Genomic DNA, 17,160 nt, shown 5'->3' on the forward strand with positions numbered 1-17,160 from the left:
AAGTTCTAAAAATCTAAATACTTTAGAAAAGATTGAGCAATTGTAAAGGACACCCTAAAATACTATAAAGAAAATATTTCAATTTTTCCTTTCCTCTTCTCTTTAGAGAATCATCAGAATCAATTCAAATCATGTTACTTACCTCAAATAGCAATTTGGGTTTGGCAACATAATTTGTCCATCTCTTAAAAGGGCTGATTATTAGATTCTGGCTATAGAGGAATAAGCAGGTAATAAATGGCTTTTCAGATGCCGAATTCTTTTTCTTTCTGGAGATAGAGGTTTATTTAATCACACGGCCAGTATCTTGCCAGAAAGATGTATGTAACCACAAAAAGTATTAGTTTTGAACCTGAGTCACCACTGGGATTAATTCTGTATTTGTAAAATGATGGTGGTAATTTCACATTCATGCCAGTCTTTATTAAATTTAGAAGTAATTATTCTTATTGTATAAATGTTGAAAATGTAACATCATGAAATTATGTGAATTTAGGCAAATTATGTACTGAAAGAGTGGCTGGATAATTTATTGTCCACACTGAGACACTACAAAATGAGAGAAGGAGCTATTAGTCAGGCTCACAGGTAGAACACAAGACTATTCCTGCAACCAGGACATGGGGTCATTCAATATGTTGATATTTTAGAAAAAAAGAGAAAAGGCACTGAAAGTATTTTTTTTCTTTAATTGGATCACATCTATGTATTCCTTTAAGAGGAAATAATTAATTTTTGCTGTACAAAAATAAGTAGAACACGATGATTTTTTTTAACACTTATACTACAGTCTTGGGAAAGAAGGAAATATGTTTGGACAAAAATAAGCGATGTAAATATAGATATGACTCAGTTTCAGAAATCATGGTACAATCCAAACAATAATGGGTTTTGGGTCTGGAGTTTAAAAATATTGCTTGATACTAGACAGTGTTACTATGGATATAAATATACATGTACAATGTAAAACAGAATGTCCTATCAAATGCCAAAATAAATGAGAATCATTTCTCAGCTATTATGTTACTTTGAATTATAGAGCAGCCTAAATTGTTATCTAAATTGGAAGCGAATCAAAATACTTGGTTTGTTTTTTTAAACTGTGTTGTATTAAGGCAGTTGAGCAAACTGTAAAATTGAACTTTCATAAATCATACCTATGCCTGAACTGGGAACATATATTCTAATTTCCCAGCGAGATCTCACAAGAAATTTGTCAAGACATGAATAATGGATAGTACTAAAAACCTTTGTAATATTATGATCAGATTCATTCTTTTCATGTAAGGCATGAAATCTGGGTTGTAATTCAATGTGATTGGAATTTTTAGGTTCAAACTTAAAATGGGTTCATTTTAAACATTTTTATATGCCAGGGTTTCAGACTTGTACTTCTGTGTTTCTATCCACTTGTCACTCAACATTATGGAATGATTTTTATTGTAGAAGAGGAAGCCAATTTAGAACCAGGAGAGATTTTTATATTTGGAAGCTAGACTATTATTCTAGGGATTTTGGTGATGAGACAGTAAGACAATAAATTTCTTCAAGGTCTTTAAACTTATTTTGTTTTCATCAGGGTTTTCTATACATTTTATCCCAATGCTACTAAAAAATAAATGCATTTGAATTTACTTTTATCAACTTTTGCATGTTTAGTATCTTTAGTTTTATCCACGCAGTGTAAAAAAAAAAAAAATGGGTGATCCATTTTGCCCTGACCATGACAGAAACAAAAGTATTATACATAAATAAGATTAGGTCCAATATAGGACAGTAATAGATTTTGATCTCATTTTCCCATTACTTGAAGTTGCAAAATAAATAGAGCTTAACTTGTAAATTCACTTTTAAAAGGCACAGACAAAATGAAAAGTCCCGTAACCTCCAACAAAGACTTACAGTGAACTAAGGACCCCATTCTTCAATACAGAAACAACATTTTTTTTATTCATACTAATTTTATTAAGAAAGGATTATAGAAGTGCCTGGTGGCTCAGTCGTTAGGCATCTTCCTTCAGCTCAGGTCATGATCCCAGGGTCCTGGGATTGAGCCCCACATCGGGCTCCCTGCTTAGAAGGGGAGCCTGCTTCTCCCTCTCCCACTCCCTCTGCTTGTATTCCCTCTCTTGTCGTCTCTCTCTTTATCAAATAAGTAAATAAAATCTTAAAAAAACAAAAAAGAAAAAAAAGGATTATGGCTTTTTTCTAATCTGGAGATTTTTTTTTTTAGTTACATTTTCCCCGATAGTTTTCAGTAATTAAAACTGTGCAGGTAGTTCTGATGCTTTATCAAAGGAGTTGTTCAACAGTGAGGAAATCATGCTTACTGTGCTCTGGTGGAAAGTGAATGAATGCATTAGAATCATTCCCTTTGCTGCCTAATGATTCAGAATCAGAAAACAGCATTCATTTTTACTTAATTTGTACTGTTAAAAAAGAAAAAAAGCCCAAAATCATTATTAAAACACTTATTCTTATTTCGGGGTAAGTTTGAGTGCATCTTATCCTACATACGAGATTCAAACAGTTTGCATAAAGTACAAAGGCACTTTGACTATAAGAATGGTTTCTTTATCAATGCCCATAACATGCAGTTCAAAATTAAACATGAAGCACATAAAATTATTTTAATTATAAAAGTGAGAAATGGAATTCCTTATTTTTTTGAAACAGGATACATTTCATTCTAGTTAGATATGTTTCTTTTAGTTAACAAAAAATGGGCAGTATAAATTACATTTTAAATCATAGCCAATCCAACTCTCCCCATAATTTTCTTTCCCATGTCTGGGATCCAAATTCTTTAATATCTTCTTTTCTTCTCAATAGGATACAACTTCTACCTTGAATATTTATAATTTTATCTTGAATTAGTTGAATGCTATCTATCTGGGTCCCAATGGTGGAAAAGGAAGAAGAGGTGCCTCAGAGGAAGAAATTTCTTTCTCGATATTATACTCATTTGATAGTATTATTTTTTAACTATAAATTTATAATTACAAATTTAATTTAATTTTAATTTATAAATTAACTTATAAAATTAATTTTTTAAATAAATAAATTTATATTTTAACATTTATATTTTATATGTGCATAAATTATATAATTTATACATGAATAAATTTCTATTTAATTTATAATTTATTATTAAATAAATAAATAAATTTATATAAATTTAATTTTAACAGATATATTAAATATAATTTATAATATAAATTATAATTATAAATTTACAATTTAATTATAAAATTATAAAATTTAAAAATTTATAATTTTTAATTATAAAATTTAATTATAAAATTTCCCTTAACAAATCAAGCACTATTTTATTATATAATGGAACAGCCTACTGAGCTATCTTTAACTTTAGTATGCATAGAGTATTTTGACTGAAGAGTTCAAGTACTTTTATTGGATTTACTCTCAAGGTGCTTTGTAGATAAAGAGATAACAATGTACTAACACCTTTGATAAGATAACGCATCTTTTCAGAGTTTAACCCACTGTAATCAGGTTGCTCTCACAGCCTCTGAAAATGTTCTGTTAAAGAACAGCCTATGAGAGCTACCCTACAATCCAGCAATTGCACTACTAGGTACTTACCACAAAGATACAAATGTAATGATCCGAAGGGCCACCTGCACCCCAATGTCTATAGCAGCAATGTCCACAATAGCCAAGTCATGGAAAGAGCCCAGCTGTCCATAGACAGATGAATGAATAAAGAAGATGTGCTATCTATCTATCAATCTATCTACCTATGTATCTAGCTACGTACACACACACAATGGAATATTACTCAGCCATTACAAAAAGAAATCTTGCCATTGGCAATGACATGGATGGAACTAGAAGATATTATGCTAAGTGAAATAAGTCAGACAAAGAATTATCATATGATTCCACTCATATGTGGACTTTAAAAAACAAAACAGAGGATCATAGGTGAAAGGAGGGGATAATAAAATAAGATGAAATCAGAGAGGGAGACAAACCATGGGAGACTCTTGACTATAGGAAACAGGCTGAGGGGACATGGTGGGGGATGGGGTAACTGGGTGACAGGCATTAGGGAGGGCATGTGATGTGGTGAGCACTGGGGTGTTGAACACAACTGATGAATCACTGAACTCGAACTCTAAAACTAATAATATACTATATGTTAATTAATTAAATTAGAATAGCATTAAAAAAAAAAAAAGAACTGCCAAGTCCAGTGAGTCCTCTCTTTTATGATACTTTTTGGCATTTTATGTCATTGACTCATGCTTGCTATGGACTCCTTTTTAATTCTGAGAAATCAATTTCCTCTTACTTTCTTCATCTCCCTGTCCACTCCATCTCCACCTCCTAAGCAGGGTCCTCGTTACCAGTGCCCTGCATGGGAGTGTAGCCCAAGGACCTTCCCAGCCCAAGGACCTAGCCCAAGCTGGACCTTGTCAGCTCCAGACAAGTCCCCATGGCATTCCTGGTAAACTGTTGCAGGCTCAAAGCTTCTACTTTTCAAGTGCAGAGCAACGGCCCTCCCCTCCTTTCTTTCCCCCTACATTGAGACCTACCTATTTCTCTTCCTCCGGGGCATCTCTGTCTCTACATGCATGTTTGCCAGTGACATTATCTCATTTGCTTCATCCTTTCCTGCTTGAGCCATCTCTACTTTCTTCTGAGCGTCTTATTTAAATCACTACAGAGCTATCCAACTAATAGCCCCACGCTGACATGTGGGAGTAGTCGCTGCCATATTGCTCTTCCTTGCTTTCTTTCCAGTCCCTAACTTCTCTCAATTCCGTGTCTTTACTATCACCACTATCGCACTGCCATATGTTAGTGTAGGTCTTTAGCCCAGCTGGACTATTAAAATAAGTACTCTTCTTTGAGTCCAGCTTCTCTTCTGTCTTATTCATCCCCCTGCACAAGCAAGCCAACCCATTCTCTGGTGTGTTTTTGGCTAATTTTTTCTACCATGTCAACCTGACCTTGTTTCTCTATTTTATGGTACTACTCCAGGGATCCTCGTTAGATTGCATTGGAAAAATCCAATGGGGGGGGGGGTCTGTTATTTCTTGCCTCGTGGTGAGCTCCTTAAATTCGAGGACTGTGTTATGTCCATTCGGTATCAACAACTTAGTAAGTGCTATCTTGTTGAATAATAAGCCCAGTCCAGTCTTTCATGCAGTGGACAAGGCCTTTCACGGCAGACACTTTGTATGGGATCCATAGTAACAGCATGAATCAGTGGGAGAGGAATGTTTTATGTGAAGAATTTAACCCTTTGTAAAGACAGAGTAACCAGCTTCACCCAACTGAACTCTAAAGGAGGAGCTTGTTTAAGCCACTGAGTTCACATTTACTTCTCAGACAAGAAAAAAATAATAATTCAATAATTAGGTAAGGGGTTGAGAGGAGAAATTTTAAGGCTGGAAAAGGTGCTATTCTGAACTTTATGAACATTATTATTTACTACAAACTTGGAAATTAACCTTGTATATACTTGTGATTTGCTGTATGAAGCCTAGTCCATAGAACAATGATATGTGGGGTATATTTGAGATTGTGTCCTAGCATTCCAAGTTTACCCTCTGGACAAATTCAGACACTTTTCATACAAATGGTAAGAGGTTTGTCCATGAAAAGAAAGAAATAACTTATTTGATCTTTTGGGAACTTTAATATTCCTGTTCTCTTCACCACCATCTGCCTTAATGAAATGCATGTCAAGTTTCACCCAATAGATTCTTTTTTTTTTTTGGTTAAGATTTTACTTATTTATTTGAGATGGGGGCAGATAGAGAGAAGGAGAGAGAGAGAGAGAGAGCGAGAGAGAGAGAGCGAGAGAGCGAGCATCAGTGCAGGGCAAAGCAGGGGGAGAGGGAGAGACAGACTCCTTCCTCAACAGGGACCCAGAGGTGGGACTCAATCCCAGGACTCTGACGTCAGGACCTGAGCAGAAGACAGACGCTTAAGCACCTAAAAGATTCTGTTTCAGTTGAGTTGTACTCTGTCCCTAGTTTCTGATAATCTCCTTCCCTCAGATTCACATCAGCATTTCTCAAAGATGTTTTTTAAAAGACTTTGGGAAGATGGACAGAATTTCTTCATGGTCAAATAAGTATTGGAAATACTATACATTATATTCCCTTCTGAGATAATCTCTGTGGATATTGGCAAGCTAAGAACTGAGTCTGTGTGTGTGTGTGTGTGTGTGTGTGTGTGTGTGTGTGTCCTGTGGCCATCCCACAGACCTGGATTTCTTTTCTTTTCTTTTTTAAGACCGATTTTATTTGAGAGAGAGAGAGAGAGAGAACTAGAGGGAATAGGATCAGAAGAAGAAATAGACTTCCCACTAAGCAGGGAGCCTGATATGGGACTTGATTGCGTGACTCCAGGATCATGACCTGAGCCAAACGCAGACACTTAAACAACTGAGCCACCCAGGCGCCCCAGACCTGGCTTTCAGCAGAACATTCCATGCATCTGTGAGACTGGTTTCTTCTCTGATCTCAACCATTTGTTTTGTTGGTTTTTAGTGTGGATTTTCTACCAAAGCTTAGAGATTTTTACATTTATCATCTGCTTTGAATCTGATTTGTATTTCCTGTTCAGTCTTGGGTCTTATTTCATCATTTTTTTCTTCCTAGAGAAGCCAGTATTTCTGGTCTAGAACCTACTTAAAATCTGAACCTTTCCTTGTCCCAACAACCTAATACTTTCTGGATGAGGATAGTACCTAATCTGTGTGTGTGTGTATGTGTGTGCATGTGTGTGCACATGCATGTGTGTGTTCATATATAAAAGTAAATATGGGGAGTGCCTGGGTGGCTCAGTCTGTTAAGCACCCAACTCTTGATCTCAGCTCAGCTCCTGATCTTGGGGTTGCAAGTTCAAGCCCTGCACTGGGCTCCACACTTCAAAAACAAACAAACAAACAAACAAACAAACAAATAAATGTAGACATAGATATTTGCTGCTATTCTTTTAATGTTTCCATGACTCTTAACATCCCCAAGTGTTATATGTCTTGACCAAAGTGGGGCTTGGATTCTTGAATTTGTGATTTACTTCTTACTTCATCATTATTCTACTCCTGCAGCAGATGGGTTTTCCAGCTACAGCTAAGTACTTTGTCAGTATTTCTCTCAGTCATTCAGCTGAAGTGGTCCCTAGACCATTGCTCCCTATTGGGCCACAGGATCTCAATTCTCAATTCTCAGCTTTCATTCTCTTTGTTAAGAGAGATCCAACTGAGAGCTTAGTTTTAATTAGTCTTCTAAGCTACTGGCTTTATATTATTCTTATGTGTATATTAAAACTTTGCCATAGAAGTTTTGCTTAAGAAGTCTGCATCCTGTTTATAGAGCCCTTTAATTGCTCTCCCAATCCCCAGTGGGAGGGGGTGGTGCTTGCTTTAAGACGGAAATGATTTTTTTTTTTTTTAAAGATTTTTTATTTATTTATTTGACAGAGAGAGATCACAAGTACTGGCAGAGAGGCAGTCAGAGAGAGGAGGAAGCAGGCTCCCTGCTAAGCAGAGAGCCCGACGTGGGACTCGATCCCAGGACCCTGAGATCATGACCTGAGCCGAAGGCAGCGGCTTAACCCACTGAGCCACCCAGGCGCCCCGATTTTTTTTTTTTAATGGTTATAGTTGTTGATTTTAAGCCACTTATGAGAATCTGATAAAGACGCTGCTCCCCACTTGTTATTCTCCAAGTGTTTTCATATCATTGCTATATTTATTTTTAGAAACACAATATTGGAATTATTCATATGCTTATTTAAAGATAAAGAAACTGAGGCAGGAAAGTTAAATGTTTATCAAAATGAAGGACATTTGTGAACAGTGAAAATATCCTCATCAGGTCAGACTGTTAAATGAGTGGTTTAAAGGAATTTCTCAAAGGGGTCAGAGATAACCAAATTGGTAAGGACATGGAGCTTGGGGGTCAGAGAGACCAGGGCCTTAATTATGGCTCTGTGTGAAGTGGGACAAGTTAATCAATCAACCTAGAACTTGTGTTCTAGGTTGTAAAGTGAGGTAGTAAGACCTATCACACAGAATGTGATATCAAAGTATACATATATGTACCATGTTCACTGATGGCTTGATGATTATTTATCATAGCTTTGTGAAGTGCTTTAGTGAAATAAACCTTGTTGGGGAATATTTAGACTTCTATTGAATTGACAAGGAAGAGAATTAATAACAGATAAAACAGAAAAGGGACAGACTGTTCATTTTATTTAAACTCCTATTAAAAATATGAAGTCATTCCAGATTAAAAAAAGAAAAGAATGCTCGCTGCCTTTCAAAAGACGCTGAGAATTGTCAAGGTAGAGCGAAGTGAGAGATAATTCAAAATTAGTATTGAACTGGATGTGTTCAAATTAGATTCATGCCCGTTTGCTGCCTAGCAACCACAGTATTTGTCCTCGCCACCCCGTGGGGAGCCACAGGGCACTTAGTGCAGAGAGGACCACAAAGGTTGCTGAGTGCAATGAAGCAGAGGCTGTAAGGGAAACACGTGTTTCTACAAAACATCAATGAATTCATTTCAGTGCTGGCTTAATCCAGTTTCAAAAATCCAACCAGCGTTTCTCGAAGTGTGAGCCATTAACTATAGGCATCAGAGTTACCTGGCCAAAATGAGTGGGCCTGTCAGGAAGGGGACTGAGGGGCGTAGTCCTTCCAGAGGGAAGCTGTTGTAAAGCATCTTCTGGGCACTTAGCATCCTGGTTAAGAGGCCAGAGGCCACTGTGGCTGCATGGCAAGGGTAGGGATGCTGGATCTGTCCCAGCTCTGTGATGCTGAATATTTGCTTAATCTTTCTATAAAAATTCCGTCGTCGTTACAAATTGCTGCTGCTACAACAACATATGTTTATAATCACTGCAAGTACAGAGCTTAGAAGTGTATCTGGCACAAAGGAAGTCGTCGATAAAGGTTAGCTGCTATTATCTACGGGGATCAAGACTTCTTGCCAGCATAATTCCTCAGTCTTAACCCAGCTCTCTGGTGGCCATTTCTTTTTATTTGCTGTCTCCAGGCTTGACTACTCATGGTCTATTATTATCACATGATATTTGTAGCTGGAGTTTGTCTTCTTCCTATCCGGGAAGTACAGGCTTTCCTTTATTTCCATCCTTAAAACCAAGCAAACTGGGGCAGTTCTCACAGGTAGTGATGGAGAAAAATTAGCAGGGAAGAGATAATTTCTTCCCAGGCTTCCTCTTCTTTCTCTTCTTTTCCTCTTTCTACTTTAGATCCATGCAGTTGAGAAAAGCGTGAGGTTCATTCATGTTGCCCAGACACATGTTCGGTCCTGAAACTTGCAACAGAAAAGTTGGGCAGATATCTGGGAACGAAGGTAAAAGACACTGTACTTGACTTCTCCTTGGAGCAGTTCTTGGGAGAAAGGAGAGGCCGAGGGTAGAAGTGAGAAAAGCAGAAATAACCGCAGGCTGCAAACAGCTGAAAGGTAGGAACAAAGGTAAAGGGGAGAACCTTTGCGCCGGGAGAAATAACAAAACAAAGGCAAATTTGGGGGCCAATCTCTTCTCCCCCAAAGTTGACATTCTCAGAAAACTACAAGAAAGACAGGGGTCATGCCGGCCGTTGGAAGTTGTGGTACAGAAATTCATGAAAGTAAAATGGAACTAAAGACCTCTAAGAACACCTAGAATATCTTCAGAGGTCTCCAGTGTTGTACTGGTCTTCTTTTCAGGTTGGTTGTCCTTTCCTTGGGAAAGTAGCTAAACTGGACACCATGATTAGATGCAGAGACTGGGGATAGGCTTTCTGAATCCATCTTGAGATTCAGGATTTGAGCTGATTGGCCCCACCTTGAAGGCATGCCAGATAATAAAACAAGCAAGTGTGAAGAGCCAAGGGCTGCAGCAGGTTGGCCATGAAATCCAAGGTCTCCGAGCCTCAGGTACCAGAGACCCACAGCAGACCACTAAGAACCCCTGGTTCATGTGAGTGATTTTTCACAGCCTAAAGCAGACTGCTGAAAACCTAGAAATAGACAAATACCCAGTGTACACAGAAAGAGGTAAAAAGACCATGAAATGAAAATTTCCTAAAATTGTGGAAATGTTTATAAATCCACAGTAGTTCTATTACAAGTGGTGATGAATGGCCTATATCAGATGAACTTAATTGGCTTCTATGATGAACAGACAAGGCCAGCAAGTGGAATCGTAAACCAAAGTAATAGGGGATTTTGATCATTCTGCATATCTTCACTGTCAAAGTAAAATAGTAATAATAATAAAATCTGATGTCATCTTTAAGGCAACTAATGAGTGATTTAAAGAATAAAATTGGATTTTAACTTTTGGAGACAATTTTAAGAGAGACACTTGGGTTACCTCCAATTCTAGCAGCATTTTAAGATGTACTCTATTTTTTTCTGCCTGCCTTTCTGCCTACTTGTGATCTTTGTCTGTCAAATAGAGAAATAGAATCTTTAAAAAAATAAATATTTTCTTGTGGCTTTATTTATGGCACTTTTAATTGTATAAAAATTAAAATGAAAGAATTTTATTTTCTTAAATCTGTACATTTCCCCTAAATTTCTGATTAAAAATGTTCTCCTATAGTTTTAATATTTTTGTTTTTAAAATTTAAACTGTTTTTATTGACCTGATGTTAATTTTTGTATTAGTGTGAGATAGAACCTTAACTTTATTTTCATCCAGAATGAATAACCAAGTGGTGTTCATGAAATTATCTATCCCTGAGAGATATTTGAGAATTTGAAATGCCATGTTAGTCATTTATTATGTAATTTATTACATAATTTACATATTTATTTTAATAATTACATATTTATTTGGCTATGTATTTGGATATGTTTCTAGATACTGTCTTTCATTTCACTGATTTATTTGTTTATTCCAGAAGATAGAAAAATTTGGAGAGTGTCGCAGATTTTTAAAGCTAGCATTGGTTTAATACCAAGGTGAGGAAAGAAAATTAGAGCTAATTTCACTCATGAATATAAATGCAAAAGTATGAAATAAAATATTAGCAATTTGAATTCAGTAAAGTATTAAGGTAATAATACAATTTGAACAAGGAAGTTTATACCAGAAATACAAATATGAATCCACAGGACAGAAACCTATTAATTTTATTACAGAGCTAAATTCAAGTGATAAAGCTATTATATCAGAAGACTGCATATAAATTTCATACTATAGGGAAGACAATCTTTAGAAGCACTTAAAGAGACCAGGAAAGATCCTTCTTAGACAATTTTTTTATGCCAGGAACTGTCATAACACCAAGTTTCTTAAAACATCAAAGATGCTAAAGGCCTCCCTCTAAAATCAAAATTAAGACAGGATGTCCAATATGAGCATTATTATTCAACATTGTTTCAGAGATATCAGATAATAAAACAAGGCAAGAACAAAGAAAATTTTAATTGTTTGCAGATGATACCATACACACTTAAAAAATCAAAGAAGAACCATAAATGGTGTCTTTCTATCTGCAAAAAAATAAAGTAAAAATGAAAAAAAAACCACTAAAATTACAAAAGAACTATTAAGATAAGGACATTTAGTGAGCTGGTGATACATATTCAAAGGTCAATATATTTTCAAAAATATCAGCAATGAACAGTAAGAAAAGGAATTTGTTTTAAAGAAATTCTCTCATTTGTGGGTTCCTTGGTGGCTCAGTCAGCTAAACATCTGTCTTTGGTTCAGGTCATGATCCGAGGATCCTGGGATCCAGTCCTGCATTGGGCTCCCGGCTCATCGGGGAGTCTACTTCTCCCTTTACCCTTTCTCCCTGCTTGTGATCCCTTTCTCTCTCTCTTGCTCTATAAAATAAAATCTTTAAAAAAAATTCTCATATTTGCAATAAAACTATAAAGTACCTGGAAATAAATTTAACAGCAAGTTAAAGATCTTTACATAAAAGTGCAATGTTTTAGGGAAGAACATTCAGGAAGCACTGATTAAATATTCCCAGTTAGGAATTCAATATCATAAATTTTTCATATCCCAAGTTAGCACCTATTTACATATTTGCTGAAGAACTTTTGTAGACCTTGTCTTAGCGGTTCTGATTTTTTTGTGTAAAAAATGATTTGTCAACTCTTTTTTAAACTGTGATGCCCTACCAGATATTAAAACTTCCTCTAAGATGAATGTAAACAAAGTATTTTGGTACTGACGTCACATTTATTATTTTTATCAGTAAATACGAAAATAGTATACCCAGATAGCCTGATGTTATCTGATTCTGTTCTTTTTCCTTTTTTTTAACTCCTTAGAATGTAGTGTAATTTAGTGTGAACTCTGGGAAATAAATATGGAACTGGAAAAAAAGACCCATAAATTTATGGCAGAAGATTTGGACTGAAGTGTATAATATAAAGTATGTATGTTTAATACAGATTGATATTAATATGTATGTTAATAAAGCTAGCTTATATTCATGCACATATGTTTAAGAGCTGAGAAAGGGTTTTGCTATGGGATATAGCTTTAATTAAATACTAACTGGGATACACCATTTTCTGTCAGAATTCAGTTTGGCCTATGCTAAATTTTCCCATTGCATTTTCTGTAAAGGAAGGATTAGCGTCATTTATTTACTCCAGGAACATCTTCTAAGGAGCTGCCGTAAAGCGTTCTAGGTCTGGTTAGAAGAAGAAGCAGTTTTGTAGGTCTCTCTTATACCATCTGAATGCGAGCAAATGCTATACCAACAGATTTTTATCATAACCACAGGGTTTCACCATGAACTATTTCCATAATTAGTACTGAAAAAAGATGTATCTTTCTCTCTCTTTTTAAAAAGATTTTATTTATTTATTTGAAAGAGAGATAGTGAGAGCATAAGCAGGGCAAGGAGAGAGAGGGAGAAAGGCTCCCCACTGAGCAGAGAGCCCAAAGTGGGACTCGATCCCAGGACCCTGATATCATGACTTATGTTGAAGTCAGACACTTAACAGACTGAGCCAATATTTCTCTCTCAAAATAGAAACTCTGTTATCCAAAATTCTCACATCTTATGGCCTTGCCAACAACTCAGTCTAGATAAGCAAAATAAAATTAAATTTTTCCATTAAGAATACAGAACTATTCCTCAATGTGAGGAGTTTAAGCAATATAAAAACAAAAGAAAAAAAAAAAGTCCAAAGCTTGAAGAGTCACCAGATACTGAAAAATGATTAACAGGAAAATGCAAAGAATCTACAGGTGACACCAGCTGGAAGACATCAATTAATCATAGCATCTGGAATTCTCTGTTGAAAAGTAAAGGGAGGCAATGATGATAGGAAGTTGAACTGAGCTCATTACAACTTTTAACAGAGCTTTATAAAGAAATGATTGGAAGCTCACATTTACCTCTTTCACCAGTAAATTTTCTGCTTTGTGCTCTGCGTCTTCAGGTACTGTGGAGTACAAAGTCCGGATATCCCAAGACACCGTTGCCGTCTGGGAAGAACGATAAAGAGAAATTAAGTTTCTCCAACTTAGAAGCACGGAGCAGACCATCATACCAAAAATATAATAGAAAAGTGTCTTCAATTTTATTACCTAACAGTAAAAGAAGACAGAGAAACTTTCAATCTCTAGGAGAGAAGAGCCAGCCCTCCGATAGCTTGTCAATGCCAGCACTATTAAATTACTCTCTATCAGTGGAGCTCATACTTTGAGGCTATTTCATTTCGCTGTAGGAAACAATAGTTGGGGCATCTGTGTATTCTGACCAGCTTATTTCTATTATGTCTTTTGTTGTTGTTATACTCCTAAAATAAATTTGAAGTGGAAGAGAAAACTTATAAAAGCATCATGATTTTAATCGTAGTGTAAATAATTTCTTGAAGGTAAAGTTAATCCATTTTTAGAAGCTGTGAGTGTGTGTGTGTGTGTGTGGTCACAATTTTAAGGGTGGGAGGAAAGCAAGGGCATTCAGTAAACCTGGATCTTGAAGAAAAAAATAACTCGTGCTTTTGGCCTCATGATTTTTGTTAAAATAAGTGAAATGTTTTTACCTTCAGTGCTCAGCAAACAACTTTGCATTAAATGAATAGACGTATGTTAAAAGTATAAAAGATCTCTTAAAATAAAACATCCAAAACAGAATTTCATAGGTTGTTTCTTCTTTATATCATATAGAGTGTTCAGCTCCATCAAGTTGTGGGGAGTGTGGGAGACCCTAAAAATGGTAGTTTTCTCTCACCTGCCTGTAGCTTTCTTTAGTCTGTACTCCTTGGTGGTTCCAGAGGCCCTGGGGTGATGAGTCTGTTACCATACATGGCACCAACCTTTGGGGTTTTTCCGTTTGCATATCCCCAAATCCTCAAATGATTCATCAGCATTTCTAAAGCAGGAACTAAAGTTCATTTTAATTGTTCTAGGTGAAGTGGGGTTTTTTTCTAGACCAATTAATGAAACAGATGAGAATCTCAAAACCCCTCTTGAGTTTTGGAGAAGTTGGATAGGGAAGGGGCTCAGGGAATTTGGTCTCCAACTGCATCATCAGACCTTTTCTTCCAGTCCAAGACTCATGTTTTCTTCAAATGACCCTTTTGCTTCACCCTTGATATAAGCTCCCTGAAGGCAAGAACTTTGGTTTCTTTTGTTCACTACTATAATCTCGTGTCCAGTTGGGTATTTAAATATTTATTTCTTAAGTATGTTGAGTGTGTATGGATATGTGGGTTCTGTGCATGAATGTGTGTGTATGTGTGTGTGTGTGTCTGTCTGGTATGCTGGTATGTGTCTGCATAAGTGTGTATGATTAGGCATAGTACAGGAGTGTGTCTGTGAGTATGGGTGCATGGTTATTGATGATGCATGATGGTATGCTATATTTGAGTGTGTGTATGCTATATTTGAGTGTGTGTATAAGTATGTGTAGTGTGAGTGTGGGTATGGTGTGTGTGTGCTGTGTGAGCACGTGTGTGTCTGTGCATGTATGAATGGGTATGCTGAATGTGTGTGTGTGTGTGTGTGTGTGTGTGTATGTGTATGTGTGTGTGTGCATGTCTGCATGTGTATACTTTGGAGCATGGGTTTAGACACTGTGAAAGAGGAAGAATGTCATGTGACTCTATCAAAATCAGAGGATAGGGGCGCCTGGGTGGCTCAGTGGGTTAAGCCGATGCCTTCGGCTCAGGTCATGATCTCAGGGTCCTGGGATCAAGTCCCGCATCGGGCTCTCTGCTCAGCAGGGAGCCTGCTTCTCTCTCTCTCTCTCTGCCTGCCTCTCTGTGTACTGTGATCTCTCTCTGTCAAATAAATAAATAAAATCTTAAAAAAACATCAGAGGATAAAAAATAATGAGAAAATGAAATTCTAGATACATCATATGATAATAATCAATGTCCATCCTAAAATGCAGTTGTAGACTGAGTTTCCTTGATCAGTGGATTTCACTGCAGTTGTGTGAACAGAGTTCAGAAGTGGTACAGGGCCATAGCTATCAATATAAGCCAAGTGTAGATACACCCATGTGAAATAAGATAGGGTCAATTTAGGACTTATTATTTAGATTTTACATTTTTTATTCCTTTTGAATTGCCTCTTTCAAGTTGCTTTTTTTATGTTGTATACTCCTTAGAAGATGAAGAGTACATAAATTATATTGAAAGTTTGAAGTAAAAAATTAAAATCCATGCTAAAATTGAGTTTTGGAGATTCTTTCTAGATTTTCAATCATCTGGGGAGAACTCATTTCCTGTTTGAATAGATAATTCTCAGATACACAGTGTCACCAACTTGGTGTTTCTGGGGAACATTACATACTATAATCTACTGGCAAGATTAAGGATCTTTTTCTCTCTAGTCAAAACAATTTTATATATTTCAGTCATTACTTTACAATACATTTTTATACAAAAATACCATTCTTCTTTCTCATTATCCTGTGCAGTTTCCTTTTAGTTCCTTGCTTTAAAAAACAGTAGTTGCTGGAGGTGAGTGGAGCAAGATGGTAGAGGAGTCTGAGACTGAGATATCATCAGGAGTTCAGCTAGAGATTTACTAAACCATTCTGAACACCTACAAACTCAACAGAAGATTGAAGAGAAGAAGAGCAGCAATTCTAGGAACAGAAAATCGACCACTTTCCGGAAGGTAGGATGTGTGGAGAAGTGAATCCAAAACACCAGGAAGATAGACCGTGGTGGGGAGGGGCTGGCGCCTAACAAGTGAGAGAGCAGCTGAGTACAAAACCAGAACTTTTAGAAGTCTGCTCCACTGAGGGAAGTCACTCCAGAGGTCAAGCAGGAGGTGGAGCCCTGTCGGGGACAGTGTGATCTCAGGACACTCGGGCCACAGAAAGAACCAGGGGTGTCTGAGTGTGGCAGAGCTCCCATGTACCAGAGTGAGGAAGATGGCTGCAGAAACCGAGCTGAGCAGTGAGTTCTCAGCTCGGGATTACCTTAAACCGTGATTCAAGTCACAGTCAGACCGCTGCTCTTTGAGCAGGGACCCTACAAGCAACAGATCCAGGGAGACCCCCTCCTTCCTCCTCCAGAAGGAGTGGTGTGGGAGCGTGTTGCAGGAATCTGCTGGGTTTGGAGACTCCAAACGGGGCTGTGTGCCAGAGATAGAAACACTTGGTCACAGGCCAGGTGAGTACAGAGTGCTGCAGAGACCATGGAGATGGGAGGGATTGACTGCTTTTCTCTGAGGGTGCACTGAGGAGTGGGGCCCCAAGCTCTTGGCTCCTATGGGACCAGAGATTGGAAGGTCACCATTTTCATTCCTGTCTTCCAAAGCTGTACAGAAAGCATTCAGGAAACAAAAGCTACTGAGAGCGAACTCAAGCAGATTACTTAGCCTGACCCCTGGCAAGGGTGGTGCAATACTGCCTCAGGCAAAGACATCTGAGAATCACTGCAACAGGCCCCTCCCTCAGAAGATCAGCAAGAACATCCAGCCAAGACCAAGTTCACCAATCTATGAGAACTGCAGAACTCCAAAGCTAGGGGAAAACAACACATAGAATTCATGGTTTTTTTCCCCATAACCCTTTAGTCTTTTAAAGTTAAAATTTTTAAATTCTATTTTTTTCTTATTCTATTTTTTAAAAAATTTCCTCTTTCCTATTTTAACGTTTTTAACTATTTTTATCTTATCAGTACCTTTTAAAAATCTTTTAAAAATTCCACTTTTATAGTC

The 17,160-nt window shown here is 37.0% G+C and overlaps 1 protein-coding gene across 8 annotated transcripts in view; it reads right to left on the reverse strand.

Moving 5' to 3' along the window:
* Positions 1–17,160, reverse strand: part of DOCK10 (dedicator of cytokinesis 10) — a 269,317-nt gene that overhangs the window by 120,901 nt on the left and 131,256 nt on the right. For all 8 annotated transcript variants that reach the window (XM_059393595.1, XM_059393597.1, XM_059393600.1 and 5 more), the window contains exon 3: positions 13,375–13,464. In XM_059393595.1, coding sequence (XP_059249578.1) covers positions 13,375–13,464 — 90 coding nt within the window. The remainder of the gene's footprint in view (positions 1–13,374; positions 13,465–17,160) is intronic.

The sequence above is a fragment of the Mustela nigripes genome, chromosome 3, assembly GCF_022355385.1.
Source record: "Mustela nigripes isolate SB6536 chromosome 3, MUSNIG.SB6536, whole genome shotgun sequence".
Lineage (NCBI taxonomy): Eukaryota > Metazoa > Chordata > Mammalia > Carnivora > Mustelidae > Mustela > Mustela nigripes.